This window comes from Suillus plorans, assembly GCF_016647745.1.
Source record: "Suillus plorans strain S12 chromosome Unknown HD556scaffold_44, whole genome shotgun sequence".
NCBI classification, from domain to species: Eukaryota; Fungi; Basidiomycota; class Agaricomycetes; order Boletales; family Suillaceae; genus Suillus; species Suillus plorans.
Genome location: NW_024537428.1, coordinates 153,970 through 168,714, shown reverse-complemented (window position 1 = coordinate 168,714; position 14,745 = coordinate 153,970). Strand labels below are relative to the sequence as shown.

Here is a 14,745-nt window from a genome sequence, read left to right as displayed (position 1 = left end):
CCGCCAACCTTTCAGGAATGGAAACAAGACACCACCTGAAACAACGACGATGCTTTTCTTGCCATCACGTTGGACACAAAGCCAACGACCACAAGTGCCCGTTGAGGAGAAAGATTATCGAAGAAGAAACAGTCCGCAAGACAGCGGCTGGTAAGGAGAAGACTGGACCGCTGCTAATAATTAACAAGAAAAGCGTATCCAAGAAGAAGGAACTACGGGTTGCCGCCACCCTCATGTCCACCACTAAGCCACCCATTACAACCACCATGGTCATAGACTCGGGCGCATGCGACTCATTTATAAGCAGAGAACTCTGCAAGAAATATCGCATTAGAACGCACCTCCTTCAAGAACCAAAAAGGGTAATGAACGGAGACGGAACGAGAGGAGGCGACGTCAAAAGATTTTGCCAACTCATCATAAAGATCGACGACCGAGTAATGAACGGACGATTCCTCATAATGCCGCGCTTAGACGACATCTTACTCGGATTCACATGGCTGGCCGCTGTGAAGCCTTCCATAGACTGGAAGAAAGGTACGGTAACCATCCCTGCCACTGACAAGTCAAAAGGACTTGAGAGAATGATTGAGAGAGGTAGGAAGAGGAACGGGTTGAAGCCGCTCTTCCGTAGAGAAAAGAGGACGCGAAACACGCGCCAAAGAAGGGAGATAGGCACCCTGACGAAGAAGAAAGAAGAACTCCGAGAAGAGTATAAACTAGATCTGACAGAAGCACCTGTCACGCAGAACCTCCGAAATGAGGCTAAACTACCAGAACCGGCTGATTCGCCGATGGAAGATCTCCGAAACGAGTCGAAACTAACTTCGGGAAAACAGATATTCATTCCCACATTGACCCCGATCGAGAAACTTCACGAAATCCTCGAGTACGCACCGGCTACCAAGCCGTTGGAACCCCACGCCTCGACTTCCCAGAACGTCGAAAAGAAGTCCATGAGACAGTCGGACTTAGTTGTCACCTCACCACCCGCAGATAAATATAGATTTTCTGCAGTACCTGCCCAGATCTTAGGAAAAGGCAGAGCCACTTTCGACGAGGAACCCCCTCGTGCAAAGATCCCTAGACCGGCCCCTGAACCGGAGAAAACTCAGAAGTACATCTTTTCCGCAGAACCTGCTTCGGTTCTTGGAAAAGGAAGATCGGTAGTCACGGCAGAAGCGCCGTCACCGAAGAAACTCCGCCAAGAGTATAAACTAGTAGAAGAAGAACCGGCCGCTGATCAATGGATCAACCAGGCCGAGCCGATCGTTTCTTTCCCAGAACGATCAAGAACCGCACCAGTCACTCGCCCATTCCTCGTGCCCACACCAGCCGATAAGGAAATGATGGAAGAAACTGACGATGAAGATAACGACGAGATAGTCGTTAATACTGCCCCCGTGGCCCCTGCCATAGCAGAAGAACCCGCGACGACTCCGATGGAAGTAGATCGGATTAAACAGCAGAACTACTTTCAGCGAACGATAAAGCGTATCGCAAGACACTGTCCCCGCCAGGACGACCCTGTGAATGTTAGGTTATTCCAGGGAGAGATCGCACCAGTCACGGATCAGTCTGACCCTGACTGCGGAAACCCTGATTTAGACTTCTAGATTTGATCGGTGATCAAACGGCCTACTTGGGGGGTGAAATTCTCATTTAAAAACTCATTTTACTCTTAATTCCCCTCACCCCGGCCGCACCCTTATCTATAAATATCGACAATCGCCACGAGTCCGGCATGACTATAAACTGTACACGAGTCCGGCATGACTATAAACTGTACACGAGTCCGGCATGACTATAAACTGTACCTGAGTCCGGCACGACTATAAACTGCGCAGAAGTCCGAAATGACTTGAAACTATCCTCGGTCCGGAAAGACCTTAAACTATCCCCGGTCCGGAAAGACCTTAAACTATCCCCTGTCCGGAAAGACCTTAAACTATCCCCTGTCCGGAAAGACGCTAAACTATCACGAGACGAACTCCACGGAAACTCCTGCAAGCCCATGGAACCCTCTAGAACGCCGACCGAGAATTCAACAAAAAGAACATCTCAGAACGACATACCCCAGATCTTGACAGAATTCGACTAAAACGAAAGATCAAGACACGCACGTCCGCAATGACGCAAAACTTCCGCTTCTGATAGTCCGAAATAACTCGAAACTATCCCTCGAACGCACTGGCATGGTAACTTCCCCTCTGCCAAGAGAACCATGAGGCACTCCACGCCTTCATGATTGAACTTTGATAAAGAGAACCATGAGGCACTCCACGCCTTCATGATTGAACTTTGATAAAAAGAACCATGAGGCACTCCACGCCTTCATGATTGAACTTTGATAAAGAGATTAAAAAGATAAGTTAACTGATTAAAGCGGAGCTTAGAGCACTCTTGGAGGCCTATATAAAACCTCTACAACGATATACTCGCCAGAAACTCTCGCAACAATCATGCCTAACAACATCGAAGCCTCTGCCATCGTTCCCCTAAAGAACTCGGGATTTTCCAAAATCCTCGAACACCTCGAGAAAGGCGCCGTCGCCGAAACGGCCATCCTCTCCCCAGATCACTTCCTAGAGATCAGCGACATCCTAGGACAGTCAGATGTCAACATCGCCGCCTCTACATCATTGGTGATAGACATTATCCGCACCACGCGACACCTAGAAATATCGGTGAACCGTGAAGACTTAGACCCAGCAACTAGAGCCCTCCTAGTGCTGGAAGACCAGAAGAAAATCCGCGCATTGGCGCTCCACTTACTCCCCGACAACTTCAGCGACCTTATAGACATCGCAAAGAAACGCGTTGGAGAAAAGATAGAAAGACCCCCGCGCCCTACCAAGAAAGCGCGAGTAAAACGCACCTGCATCTGTCGACGATGCGGAGGATACGGACACAACTTTAGAAAGTGTCCAAACGCTGTGTGTTGCATCTGCAACGAAATCGGACCCGACCACTTGTCGGTCCACTGCCCTCAACTCGGAGAAGTATCATACCTCCCAGAGTTTCGAGACGACGAGGAATACTACGAACTCCTCGTAGATTGGGAGAAGAACCACGTCGCACTAGAAAAGTTAATCAAGCACCACCCCGCGCCGCGTTCACCCACTCCCTTTGATACCCGCAGTACTACTGCCACTCCAGACGAAGAAACCCGGGAGAGAGTTTTGTCGTAGTCGGTGACTTCGACCCAGAAACGGAGGTAATGTTACAATAACATGTAACCGAGAACCCCTCCTACGGAGGTCATCATGACCTTAGCCCCTATCCCACCATATGCACCGTCTTGGAAAGACTTACCGACTCAACGAAGATTCGTAGAGACACCTAGAACGGCCTGGATGCCGTTAGATGACCTAGACCAGCCTAGGCTACATCTGATCGGACCTAGATGGTCTTTGACCCGGATCATGGAGAAGCTCTGCTTCATGGTCAGAAGAGAAGCCGCATGCCTTAGCATGCGCAGTTAGAAGAGAAGCCGCATGTTACGCCTTGAGGACAGATAGAAGAGTCATGCTTACAAACGGGCCGTCCGTACCACGCTTATCTCTTATCATGCTTATCTCTTATCTCACCAAGCGGGCTGTCCGCCTATTCTTGCTTCTATCTTGATAACGCATTTACAAGCTCCGCTTGAACATTGATATATAAACCTACCTACCCACTGTTGTAGACTTTACTTTAATCTACTAGGTTTTATCCAGAACTTCCTCTGAAAGACAGTCCCAGTCCTTCAGTCTGAACCGCACCTTAAGGAAAGCCGACGCTACCTTAAGTGGAACCCCCGAACCTCTCATTCGAGAGAAGATCCCCGTCTCTCCAATAGCGAGCCCGCTATCAGATTAGGCAATCCGCCTAAGGAGAGCTCGAACTATCCTAGTCCGTAACATCACCGTCCTCGACGAACTTGATATACACGTCACATCTTGTCAAAAAAATGGACCGCTGTGGTTGCAATGCGCCTGTGACAGATCTCATTATGCTTGCTGAAACTCGAGAGAAATACAAATCTTTGATTCATAGCCACACCCTCACACCGAAGCAAGGAAATGCAACAGCAAGGCGATCCCTGTTGTAGGTGAAGCTGATGGACTCCTCCTTCCCTGCATCGAGGAGCTCTACCCATTGCCAATGATTCTGGTTCTGGCTCAGATGGTCAGCTAGAGTCCAAGAACATCAACACTTGCGTTTCGCGTTCATTTACTGATCATACCATCTTGTCCCGGCGTGATGATACCATTGTCATCCCCCTGCGATAGAGATATAGAGGTAAATCAAAAGCCATGGTTTGACATTGGCGTCAGGAGGGGGTAAATGATCCCAAGGATATTTGACGTTTGGAAGGAAAACCGGAGCGGAGGCGTCGTAAGATCCACCAAAAAGTTGGCAATATGTATGTGGTCAAGACCTGCAACCGCACCTGATTCCCGATGTTAATCATGCGGATCATGAGCATCAAGACAACAGTCAATGCCCAGGACACTGAACCTACAGCCTTGATGTAAATGCAATACGTCCTGAAAGGCACCCGGCCTTCCGCTCGAACTTCGGCCTCCACTAAGTTTCTAACAGATCGAGACGGCCATTGCTTTGGAAGAGCATCTTTGGCTATGTTGTCATCTGGAGTTTGGATTCCCGAAGTAGCGACCTCTGTTTCTTCATCGACAACCTCGTTAAGAACATCAAAATCTCCGATATCCTGGAACGCCTCTTCATCGCCAGCACGGGCAATGCTGCCGCGAGACAGCTCAGTCGGTAAACATAAACTAGTTACCAGGATAATTGTCCGATCACGAGCCAGTTCCCCGAACAAGCAGTGCTGCACAACGTGTTGTGCAGTATGCATATCGACGCTGAAGAATATTTAGAAAAAACAGTGACCTTGACAGAAAATGCCTACAGATCATCAAGGATGCACTATCCAGTAACGAGGTCGGTTAAGATAACGGAAACAATAGACTGGCAGAAGACTCGCGTCAGCTTCCGAGCACACACTGCGTGCCAAGGCAATACGAGCTCTCTGTCCACCGGATAGCGTGATGCTTTTCTCGCCGATTTCTGAGGTTCAAAGTAACGCCTTGGCAATGATGGATGGATAAGAGAACCCTTACCAGCCATGTCACCAGCTTCGAAAACAACAAGCTCGCGTTCAAGAGCACATGCCTCAACGACTGCGTGGTATCGCGCCTCATCGAAGCCAAGCTTGGAGCCGAAAATGATGTCATCCCTTATGGTTGCGCGTCCAAACCCTGCACATCAATTTGAGTGGGCGACTAAGCTGCGCTATGATGACATTCACTTGCAAGGTGTTTGGGCGCAGTAAGCCACTTGATGCCTCCTCTTGTTTATGAATACATCACCAGATAAACAATGCATTTCTAGAATGAACGCATCTAAGGGCCGACTTCTGACCGCAAGTCGCCAAGCAACGCTGTAAGCATGGCATAGCACCACTGATAAGGCTCAGCTGGCCTTTCGGAAACTTGATGTTCAGAGGTCCAAGTTGGAAGTGATTTTCAGTCATCGATTCTTTGTGAACTCCGTGACATTCAAAGGTCGCGTTATTAAAGCCTATGTCTCAGAAATCCGCTTCGGAGCTGGTATCCACTGCCGACAGTGATGAAGCGCATTCAGGAACCTCTTGCTCCGCGACGAGCGCCTCAATACGCTGCATCGATACACAAGCTATAAAGATAAGAATTGCATGTCCAGTTGTAGTGTCGCATGAAAAACCATCGCTATCACGAGCCGTAGAGGAGACGAGAAGATTGCGGCAAAATCCCAAAGTCGTTGAGCGACAGCATACGCATCGCCTCTTCAAGGTGGATTGAATCATTCTCATTCACAGGAGACTATAACTCGCACTGCGCGAGATTCGCAATTTTTCAAAGGTCAGCACTTCCTTCTTCGTCACCAGAAGTTTTTCCGCTGGTATCCCTGCGGCGCAGTGCTTTATAGCAAAGCACAGAAGAGTTGACTGCGAGTTCGTTCGTAAGCATCTGCGAGTATGCCAATTTTTGAAGAGATCGACTTGCGCAAAAGATAAATGCTTGCTCATTTCTTGCACTGCACCGGCGAGTGCTACAATCGCTGCATTCTCCCGCTGCGATCTGGCGGTTACATATGACGGGCGAAAACGCGTGCCCAATGGAAGTTATTGTCAGGAGGCTGGATCGAGTGCATTCGACAGAGCTCCTAGAGTCATTTCTGCACTGCGGGCTGGTAGCCATTGCGCAATAAAGTCATCGTCGAACTCAAATGAGGTAATTCTGCGTCGACGTACCTCGTCGTACCAATTCTCGGAGTTCTGATAGCGGCTTCAGCGAGGTGGATACCTATATATCAAAAACAAGAAGCATCAGAATGTTGATCGGCGCTTTCTGCGAGTTGAGTATACCTGGACAGATGCTGCAAAGCAGAAAGTTAGCATTTCACAGGCAACCAACTCTATGCTCACCGTCTTCCAAAGCCAAAGCAGATTGTCCGGTGGTCGGTCTCGAGCTTCTTTTCGTCATTAGACAAAAATCATTCAGGATTGAATTGCAAGGGACTAGGATATGTTTGCGGGGTTATTGAGCATGAACCTGTCATGACATACGTTCTATTAGAATATCAAATGCAGAGAACGGGTGTACCAACCAAATGTTAGGTATTACCAAGGAACATTTTGGAATGAAATACCCATCATGGATGTCATCCTCAGTGACACGGTGGGGTAAACCTGTCGTTCAGATACCGTTCGGCAACGAAAGAATGTGATAAACAAGATACACGGACCGGTAGGGGCGACAACATTCCATCGCAGTACTTCTTTAGCAAGCACCTCGGTATAGGGGAGAGACCCTCTGTCGGCGAAGGAGGGAAGACGATCAGGACCGATGACAGCATCTATTTCGGGACACTATTCCAGGAAGAACGAGTAGATCACAGAAACAGTCTGAGGAAAAGCAGGGTAGTACTCTTAGAACTAATGATTAGCAATAGATAGGGATGGACTAACCGTGTCGGCACCGCCGGCGTATAGAGATGCGGCAGACCACTTCAGAACATTATTGTCTTCTACGGACAAAGTACGGTTTTCCAACAGATTCGAAGTAAAAGACTCCGGGGCAATTCCAGCTGCCTGTGAAAATTAAACTTCTGTACATGATCGCAAAACAACAGATGTTGATCACCATCTGATCCTTGACGAAATTGTACGGTGTAAAAACCATATCTTCGAGGGTCTCACGCCATTCACGGACTAGGCGCTTGAAGCCAGCACCAGGGAACCGTTCGGGGGCTTTGACCACTACAAATGGTGAGAGAAATAGAAGCAAACATCTGGATGAGAATAGATCTAAACCGCGATCCGCAAGGTCAACGAAAGGATCGTCGTTCTTCTTCACTTAATAACAATAAGAGATGCGCAGGATGATGGCACCAGTGGTGCTATAAAAATCAAGATCACGTCGATGTAAAGACAAATAATACGTACTGTCGGATGTGTGCCTGTAGTTGACCGGGTTTCGTGAGCACACGCTTAAGGAATCGGCAAGTCTCGACCTCTTCGATCCGGCTGTATATGCCTACTGCGGCTCGACTGCCAATCACGCAGTGGAGGTTCCTGCGAGACCAGCAAAAGCGGACACCGTCAGGGAGAAGGGCCAGGCTGTGTTTCCAGCCAACAACTTCATCGCCAATAGGAAACGATAAGACGTTCAGAGTAGAGAGCAACCTTTTTGTCCAGCGTGTCCATCGCAGTCTTGACGGAGTTCAGCGCCACGATGTGTTGGCCCATAACTTCGATGTGCGAGATATTACCTGCAGACAAGACTTTGGAACACATGATGTCGGCGAAACGGTAGGTACTCACCATACTTCTTGCCCCACGTAGTGAAGGTGAGCCAGGGCCTGACTCGGATGTGAGGCGCGTTTAAGATGTTGCCGATGAGAGGCCACCCCGGGGGACCAGGAGGATATGGCGCAGGATTCTTCCTGTTGAAGACCCACATTAGAAAATATACTCCGGCACAAGCAAGGCATAGTAGTATGTCGAGCCAAGTGACGTTGGTGAGTGTCAACATAGTCTACTAGGAGAGGGCAAGCAACTGCAGAACAGGGTTGTGTATTAGTGCGAGTGAAGGATCATATGAGCTGAGTCCTTTCGGCTCATATACTATATCTGAACTCTGCATAGGCTTCATTGTTTTGTCTGGGATGGAAGAGAAGAGACCGTCGATATCTAGTAGCAGCCACCGAGGTCCGGGAACTTGAACAAACAATGACTAATGCCTTTCATAATGATGACCAGCACGGCACTTGTTCTGCCGTTTACCGTCTCCAATCTCTTCTGTAGTACGCACAAAACTCCAAGTCAGTCCTAGACTCTTATTCTATCGGCTTCAACTGAAACCAGGTGCACCACTTACGCATTTCACCGACGAGCTTCGCGAGAAATTCAATCATGGTATATCGCCAACATGCTGATCAGGGTACTGCACCACGCAACACGCGCAGAATAGCCTTGTTTAGGAACGCCTATACACAAACGCGCATCAAGTGGAGACAAGCAACGTGTTTCTCAGATCGCAAAGCCATTGGAGCTCCTGGGACAACTTTGTGCAACTGCATAATTCATCACGAGTCTTCGATTGGGCCCTGACGTAGCTCGGACTGGAGCCTGGTTTCCCGACAGCGTTGCAGCTTGTTTCTGATACCTGACGCTGTAATCACATCCCCACGTGTCACAATCTAAGGTTTCCGAGTCGCAGAATAACACCCAGAACAGTCATGAAGAAATGACAGCCTAGTAGCTCCTCACTGTTCGGTTGGTGCAGACGTATCTGGTTGTCCACTTCTTACAATTGAAATTTGAAATCTAAAGGTACCGATACATTAGTAGCAAGGCGCGCCCACGATATTAATACACGCCTGACGTTGTAGAGCAGTAAAACAACAGCAAAGACCGCAAAGTTCGCTTCAAGTTCGATCGTCCTCAAAATCATCAACCTTCAGAAATTGGCTCAGCTCATTCTACACTCCGCACCCCTTCGACTGTTCGAAGATCATGAAGGTGGTTCTGGTTCAACCTGGGTTGGAACAGCCAGGTTCGCCCCGAAATCAGTTATTCCTTCTATTCCGTCTGCACAACCCTCTACACAACCCTCTATTTCCGAGCTGACGACAAGGGCAAACACATGAAGAACCCAAAGTGGTGGGCTCGTGTTGTGCTGTTCCTCTTCTGGGCATCTCCGTCCACCGATGGTAGTCAAATTCATGATGTTAGAAGATTCATTTTGATATCCTCCTTCTGTTATCTCTCAGTGTTTTCCGCTATCATGAATAACAATCATCATTGACGACTCGCACTCTAATTCGTCTTGGAGATGATAGATTGATTTGCACATCAGTCAGTCGGGACCGTCTATTGTAGAGAAGCTTAGTGTGACGTGAACTTATGTATGCATCAAGTACGTTTCGTCTCGTACTATGCGCGCCCAACTTATTCTCCAGATTCTCAAGCACTAGATTCGGTCATGCGCGAATGCTTATCTGAAGCACGCGAGAGGATTCACTCACCCATTCGCTCGAGTGACAAAATTCGGCTCAGACGTCCTCTCCCGTGTTCGAGACGACAACGGAAACACTGCGCTACACATGACATGCAGAAATGGACACATAGGTGAGATGCGATCTCATCGTATCACAATCTCCATACCACGAGAACCGATTCGCGTAAGGCATATCGTAGACGTGCTGGATTATCTTCTTCCTCTTGTCACCCCTTCCGCCCTGTCTGCACACAATAGCGCCGGCCCGACTGCCCTTCACCAAGCAGCGCTGAACCAGCATCTCGAAGTAGCGCAGAAGTTGGTTCACTTTACTGGGGCTGATCTAATTGATATAAAAAATACCGCCGGACGATCACCCTTGAGTGAAGCTGAAATGATCGGATGGGATGAGGGCGCAAGGTGGCTTATTCCCTTTCGGGAAGGCTGATGCCTGCGGCCGTGAGTTTCCTTGTGAGTCGTGACCGAAACGCGAAATCACAGATCAGTAGATTAGATTTAATTTGCAAACTAATCGATTGCCAGCAGGGTTACCTTTCAGAACTAACCATCAACCATCATGCAACAGGTAGTAAGCACAACGTCGTATCGCCGATGCCTCCTTGCATCGATCACGACGACAAATGTAGTTCCCGCACCTCGCAACCAGAACGAGATGAACAAGGTCCTCGATGAAGAACTCGACGGTAACGTTATGTGGGAAGAAAAGTCGCTCCCCCGAAATGTTGAGTCCGTCATGGACGCCATCTTCATACAATCAGATTTCACACCAGAGAGTATCGGTACCATTCTGTATCAACCAATTGAGTCTAGCTCAGGGAGGAAAAGTACCGTAGTGCCTGTGTTCATACCTGCTACCAGGGGCGCGGGCGGCACGTGGCAATTGGATAGGAAGAACGTCCAACCAAGGAGTTTGGCGAGGACTTCGGCTAGCAGGAAGCAGATGCCGCACAAGAAGACGAAGCTGCGTTCGCAGACAAGCACGGCGGTGTCCGCGCTGACCGACACAGAAGTGGAGGGGTCGGATTCTTCCCTGACAGCACCTGATACCGACAAGAGCTTCAACGCTCAAGAATACAACGACAAGAATCCGAACAACAAGCGAGTCAAGACATCGGCGACAGCAGAAGGCAGATGGACCCTGCTTTTCAATACCGTGCAAGCAGTCATGCATTCGTTGTACGCGAAATGTTTCCCAAATCCCTCAAAATCATTCCCCTTCCGGCCCATGGATCTTGTCTGTGGCCAGCCAAAGCGTATCTGGTCTTCCAAATTTTCTACTATCGTCGTCCCGGACGATACCAATGCGCAAAAGCCAGACATCATTCTGGTAGATTGCAGCCTACGTGACTCCTCGTTACGATGGTGCAATATCATCACATGCGTCGAGCTTACGGACAGCGAACTAAACACGCAGATACCTTTGTATCGGGGTTCCGCCACCAAAGGGTATCTTTTAATGCGTGAGCAACCCTGGCGCCGATTCGTCTTCATCTTCTCTATCGCCCACAACCAACTTCGCTTACATTACTTCGACCGCTCGGGTCTTATCATTTCCCGCCCCATCTCCATCACCAAAAACCCGGTACGTCTTCTCGACGTCTTAAATACTGTCACTCTCGCGCACACCAACACCCTCGGTTTCGATCCCACGATGCACATGTGCGATTGTACCTGCAAGAACACGCACCATGATCTGAGGGAGAAAGCGATAGGTTGGATAGAGGGTAAAGACGGGACTCACTTGTCAATCATGAGCATTCTTTGGCGAAGCCAAGGTTTCTTCTCCCGTGGCACCACTTGCTACCGCGTTCAGACTCCAGGCGGAGATGAGTACGCACTGAAAGACTGTTGGGTCCCTGAAAACAGGAGATATCACGAGGGAAACGTTCTTCGGATGGTTGCGGGCGTCCCGAACGTAGTGAGGCTCGTGGATGAGTGGGACGTCCTTTACGATGGGGTGCCGGACTGCACAGATCGCATTCGAGCCTCTTATGGTACGAGTAGCGCTGGGTTCATCCGCAGGTACCACCGGCGCCTTCTTTTGAGCCCGTGTGGAGAGCTGCTCTTGACCTATTCCTCCAGGACAGAGCTGGTAAAAGCCTTCCACGACATAGTAGTTGGTGAGTTTCGAGTCCATATGAATCGAAGCCTGAAATTAACAATCAACTTGTAGCTCATGGCTTAATGCTCGACTGCCACGTCCTGCACGGAGATCTGAGCCCGAATAACTTCATACTCTACGACGGTCAAGTGTACTTTATTGATTTCGATCACGCCGGGATCACGACTGATAGCCACAGTATTCAATCGGAGGGCACGGTACGGTTGGAATTTTTGCTGCGCACACATAACTGATCGCATTGTCTGAAGGGTACCAGGCCCTATATGTCTATTCGCCTTCTGCGAGAAAGTCTTGACGACAGCGAGAGCCAGGAGACGGTCTCGCATACAGCTGGTGATGATCTAGAATCTCTATTCTACATCTTCGTCGAATTTGCGACTACGTTCGACGGGCCATGCGCCATGAAGAAAGACGAGGCCAAGAAGCCCATGTGGTACCAATACTGGCTCCTCATGGGTCACAAGTCCTGGACTACCAAGCAAGGATTTGTGCTCTCAAACCCCGGCGACACGTCACTAATGTCACAGACAACGTCGTTCTTTCAGTCATTCGGTCCAATCATTCAAGAGTGGCGCCATTTAATTCTCGCGGCCGCCGAGGCCGCATGCAAGACAAACGGTCTTCCCTCCGGCGTATCTCACAAGGAGCTCGCTACACTCCTCTATAAGTGGCTCTCTCAGCTCCCACAGGAGGTGCCCGAATACTACGTCCCGCCTGCTACAGCATCACCCCTACCTATAATAGCATCATCGTCGAGAATAGCTCATCCTTCGGGCTCAAACAACATGGCGTCATTAGCTACGGGTCCTCGTCGCTCTGTACGTATCAAAATGAAAGTATGATATGTTTGTATCACACATTTTGTTCTCGTACGTACTTTCATGTTTTTGTTGTACAACTAGCTAGTCCGGTTTCCATGTGTAGAACATGTATGGGTATAAACCGTGTTGATCGAGTCGAGTCGTCATGTTATGCCCACCGCCAACATCACCTTCCTATGTTCATCGCTCATCCCTCCCAGATATATTCAAATCATGCGCGTGCTTCAATCAACGTATTGGCTAGAACCTGCTGGATCTCATAGCGTCTGCAAGTTGCAGTCACATTCATAGTGACTATTTATTTCGAAGAGCTGACGAGGCACTTCTATATGTAGTACCTGAGTTACATCAGTAGCGTAGTCAGCCAATTAAAGATCGTTTATCGTTTATAGGGCTAAACCGGATGGCTGCCGCTACCTGCGACCAGGTTGGATGCGTAAATGTGACTTCCGCTTGGAGGTTTAGTTGAATACAGCATAGGCACGTAGTAAGGGTGCGATATTGATTAAAGCAACTGAGACGAGAAGGCTGCAAGGCTGAAGAAGAGCAGGGCATTCCACACTTTCAGAAGAATTTATATTACGAACTTCGCACTGCTTGGTTATCACCGTCATTGACATGGATAGGCCATCCTACTATAGTGCTGCTGTCAGATAACATGTTGTGCGAGAAGGCACGGAACTGACAAGACGTTATAACTTATGAATGTGCATGTTTGAATTTGCCTTGCTGCGTGGAATAGAAGCTAGTGCCGCCACAGTGGGGATCACATCATTTGGTCCGTTTTCCATCAGTGCACTTCACTGCCATCGCCATCATGAACCTTGCAATGCCAAGTCAATCTCAATCTCCATCAGACTTTGGTTTACTCACATCAAAATGTGTGCTCGATCAAACAATGATCAATGTGCGGTAAATTCGGTCCCAAAGATATACCAAGAAAATGTGGTCTCCGCGGATTCTCCAGATACTCCTCTCAACAGACCTCGCCTTCAAACACTCCAGCTTCAAAACATGAGTCCGGTTTCTGTCGAAGAGGACGCGCCCTCGCAGCACGCTCCCAAGAACATCCATCATTTCTCGATATCAAATACCATGCACGCACTTATGACTTTTTTGGAGGTTCACCGTGACTCTGATCATGTTAGCCTGTTCGAGTTTGACAACATAGATATACAAGAGAGGCTCGTAAGGTAATAATTGATGTGATGAAAAGAGCGGACCGGGACTATAGCGGACCTCCCATGTATGATGACTATTCGTCCGTCCGCGGTTTTGCTCATTGCCTTCCTTCTTATCTGTTCTACGTGTTACATTTATTGCAGATGCCAATACTGCGAAGCAAAGAGAGGCTATGCTCAAGCAGAAGGAACGAGAGATCCAAGAGGCAAAAGTCCGCGCGCAGAAAACAGCAAGTTTCTTGAAAGACGGCAGTGTAAACGCATGATTCTCCCTCACAGCAATCCTCAGATCCCTCATCGACTCCTTCGCAACCTCCTGGTAGCCAAAAGAGGTCTGCTGCTCGTGACGACTGGGAATCGCAGAAGAGGCTCTTGGGTGAGCAAAATGACGCGATTGATAGTATTATGGCGATGACTGGACTGGAAGGAGTAAAGTCGCAAGTTAGGAGAAGCTAGACTTGATGAAACGTCAAGGAACACCTATTATGACTACTCTTACAGGAACGAACCTTCAAGCACTAGTCGACGCCCAAAATCACCATCCCTATTCCCCACCCAACATCTGCATTGTCCTCTCCGTCTCCAACTCCAATACTCATGGCACGCGGCCTTTCATTGCGCCTCGCCTACTTCCCTCGATCCCCACCATCCAAGCACCTCTCACTCCCACCCGCTCTCGAGGGCGCATAGCATGATCAAAATAAGCTTCTCGTGACCAGCCTTCGTCCAGTGTCGTTCGGGTAGCTGGATCACAACTATGCTGTTAGTGCATTCAAGGGCTGGCGAGCCACTGATTTATACGAGATTAGAAATGGTGAGGATGGATCTGATTCAGGCAAAATGACCGTTGTTGAGAGGTGCAGTTCAAGTTCACTAGACCTGCGCAGTCGAGTGTTAGCAGACAATCAACGGGCAAGCGTGTCTAGAGATAAGTAACGATGGAACATAATCTATTCGGACGTTGCAAGCATTCCGAGTCTGTGGTACAGTGAAATAGTACAGAACGAATGAAGTCATAATGAAGCACCGCAACAATTGGCAAATATGCGTTG

The 14,745-nt window shown here is 48.8% G+C and overlaps 5 protein-coding genes across 5 annotated transcripts; 3 read left to right on the top strand and 2 right to left on the bottom strand.

Annotated features, from left to right (window-relative positions):
- Positions 1-2,462: 2,462 nt before the first annotated feature.
- HD556DRAFT_1310070 (uncharacterized protein) lies at positions 2,463-3,191 on the top strand (the record flags this gene model as incomplete). The annotated part of the gene is made up of 1 exon (XM_041300364.1): positions 2,463-3,191. The coding sequence occupies one exon, from the start codon at positions 2,463-2,465 to the stop codon at positions 3,189-3,191; it is 729 nt and encodes a 242-aa protein (XP_041158076.1).
- A 1,730-nt stretch (positions 3,192-4,921) lies between these two features.
- Positions 4,922-5,253, bottom strand: HD556DRAFT_1241042 (uncharacterized protein; the record flags this gene model as incomplete). The annotated part of the gene is made up of 2 exons (XM_041298157.1): positions 4,922-5,073; positions 5,127-5,253. Coding segments are annotated over 2 exons (279 nt in total), but the record flags the coding sequence as incomplete, so codon positions are not given.
- A 1,097-nt stretch (positions 5,254-6,350) lies between these two features.
- HD556DRAFT_1486630 (cytochrome P450) lies at positions 6,351-8,224 on the bottom strand (the record flags this gene model as incomplete). Its single annotated transcript, XM_041308727.1, has 12 exons — positions 7,871-8,224; positions 7,714-7,818; positions 7,493-7,685; positions 7,412-7,446; positions 7,191-7,306; positions 7,016-7,138; positions 6,944-6,952; positions 6,793-6,916; positions 6,651-6,736; positions 6,614-6,616; positions 6,473-6,519; positions 6,351-6,423 (listed from the first exon to the last, which is right to left on the bottom strand). Exons 1-12 carry the CDS (start codon positions 8,079-8,081, stop codon positions 6,351-6,353), a joined length of 1,125 nt encoding a protein of 374 aa, XP_041158074.1. The 5' UTR covers positions 8,082-8,224.
- Positions 8,225-9,588: 1,364 nt separating this feature from the next.
- On the top strand, positions 9,589-9,996 carry HD556DRAFT_1241057 (ankyrin repeat-containing domain protein; the record flags this gene model as incomplete). The annotated part of the gene is made up of 2 exons (XM_041298159.1): positions 9,589-9,679; positions 9,749-9,996. Coding segments are annotated over 2 exons (339 nt in total), but the record flags the coding sequence as incomplete, so codon positions are not given.
- Positions 9,997-10,125: 129 nt separating this feature from the next.
- On the top strand, positions 10,126-14,388 carry HD556DRAFT_1445451 (uncharacterized protein; the record flags this gene model as incomplete). The annotated part of the gene is made up of 5 exons (XM_041306928.1): positions 10,126-11,689; positions 11,743-11,888; positions 11,940-12,509; positions 13,973-14,069; positions 14,195-14,388. 5 exons carry the CDS (start codon positions 10,126-10,128, stop codon positions 14,386-14,388), a joined length of 2,571 nt encoding a protein of 856 aa, XP_041158072.1.
- Positions 14,389-14,745: the final 357 nt, after the last annotated feature.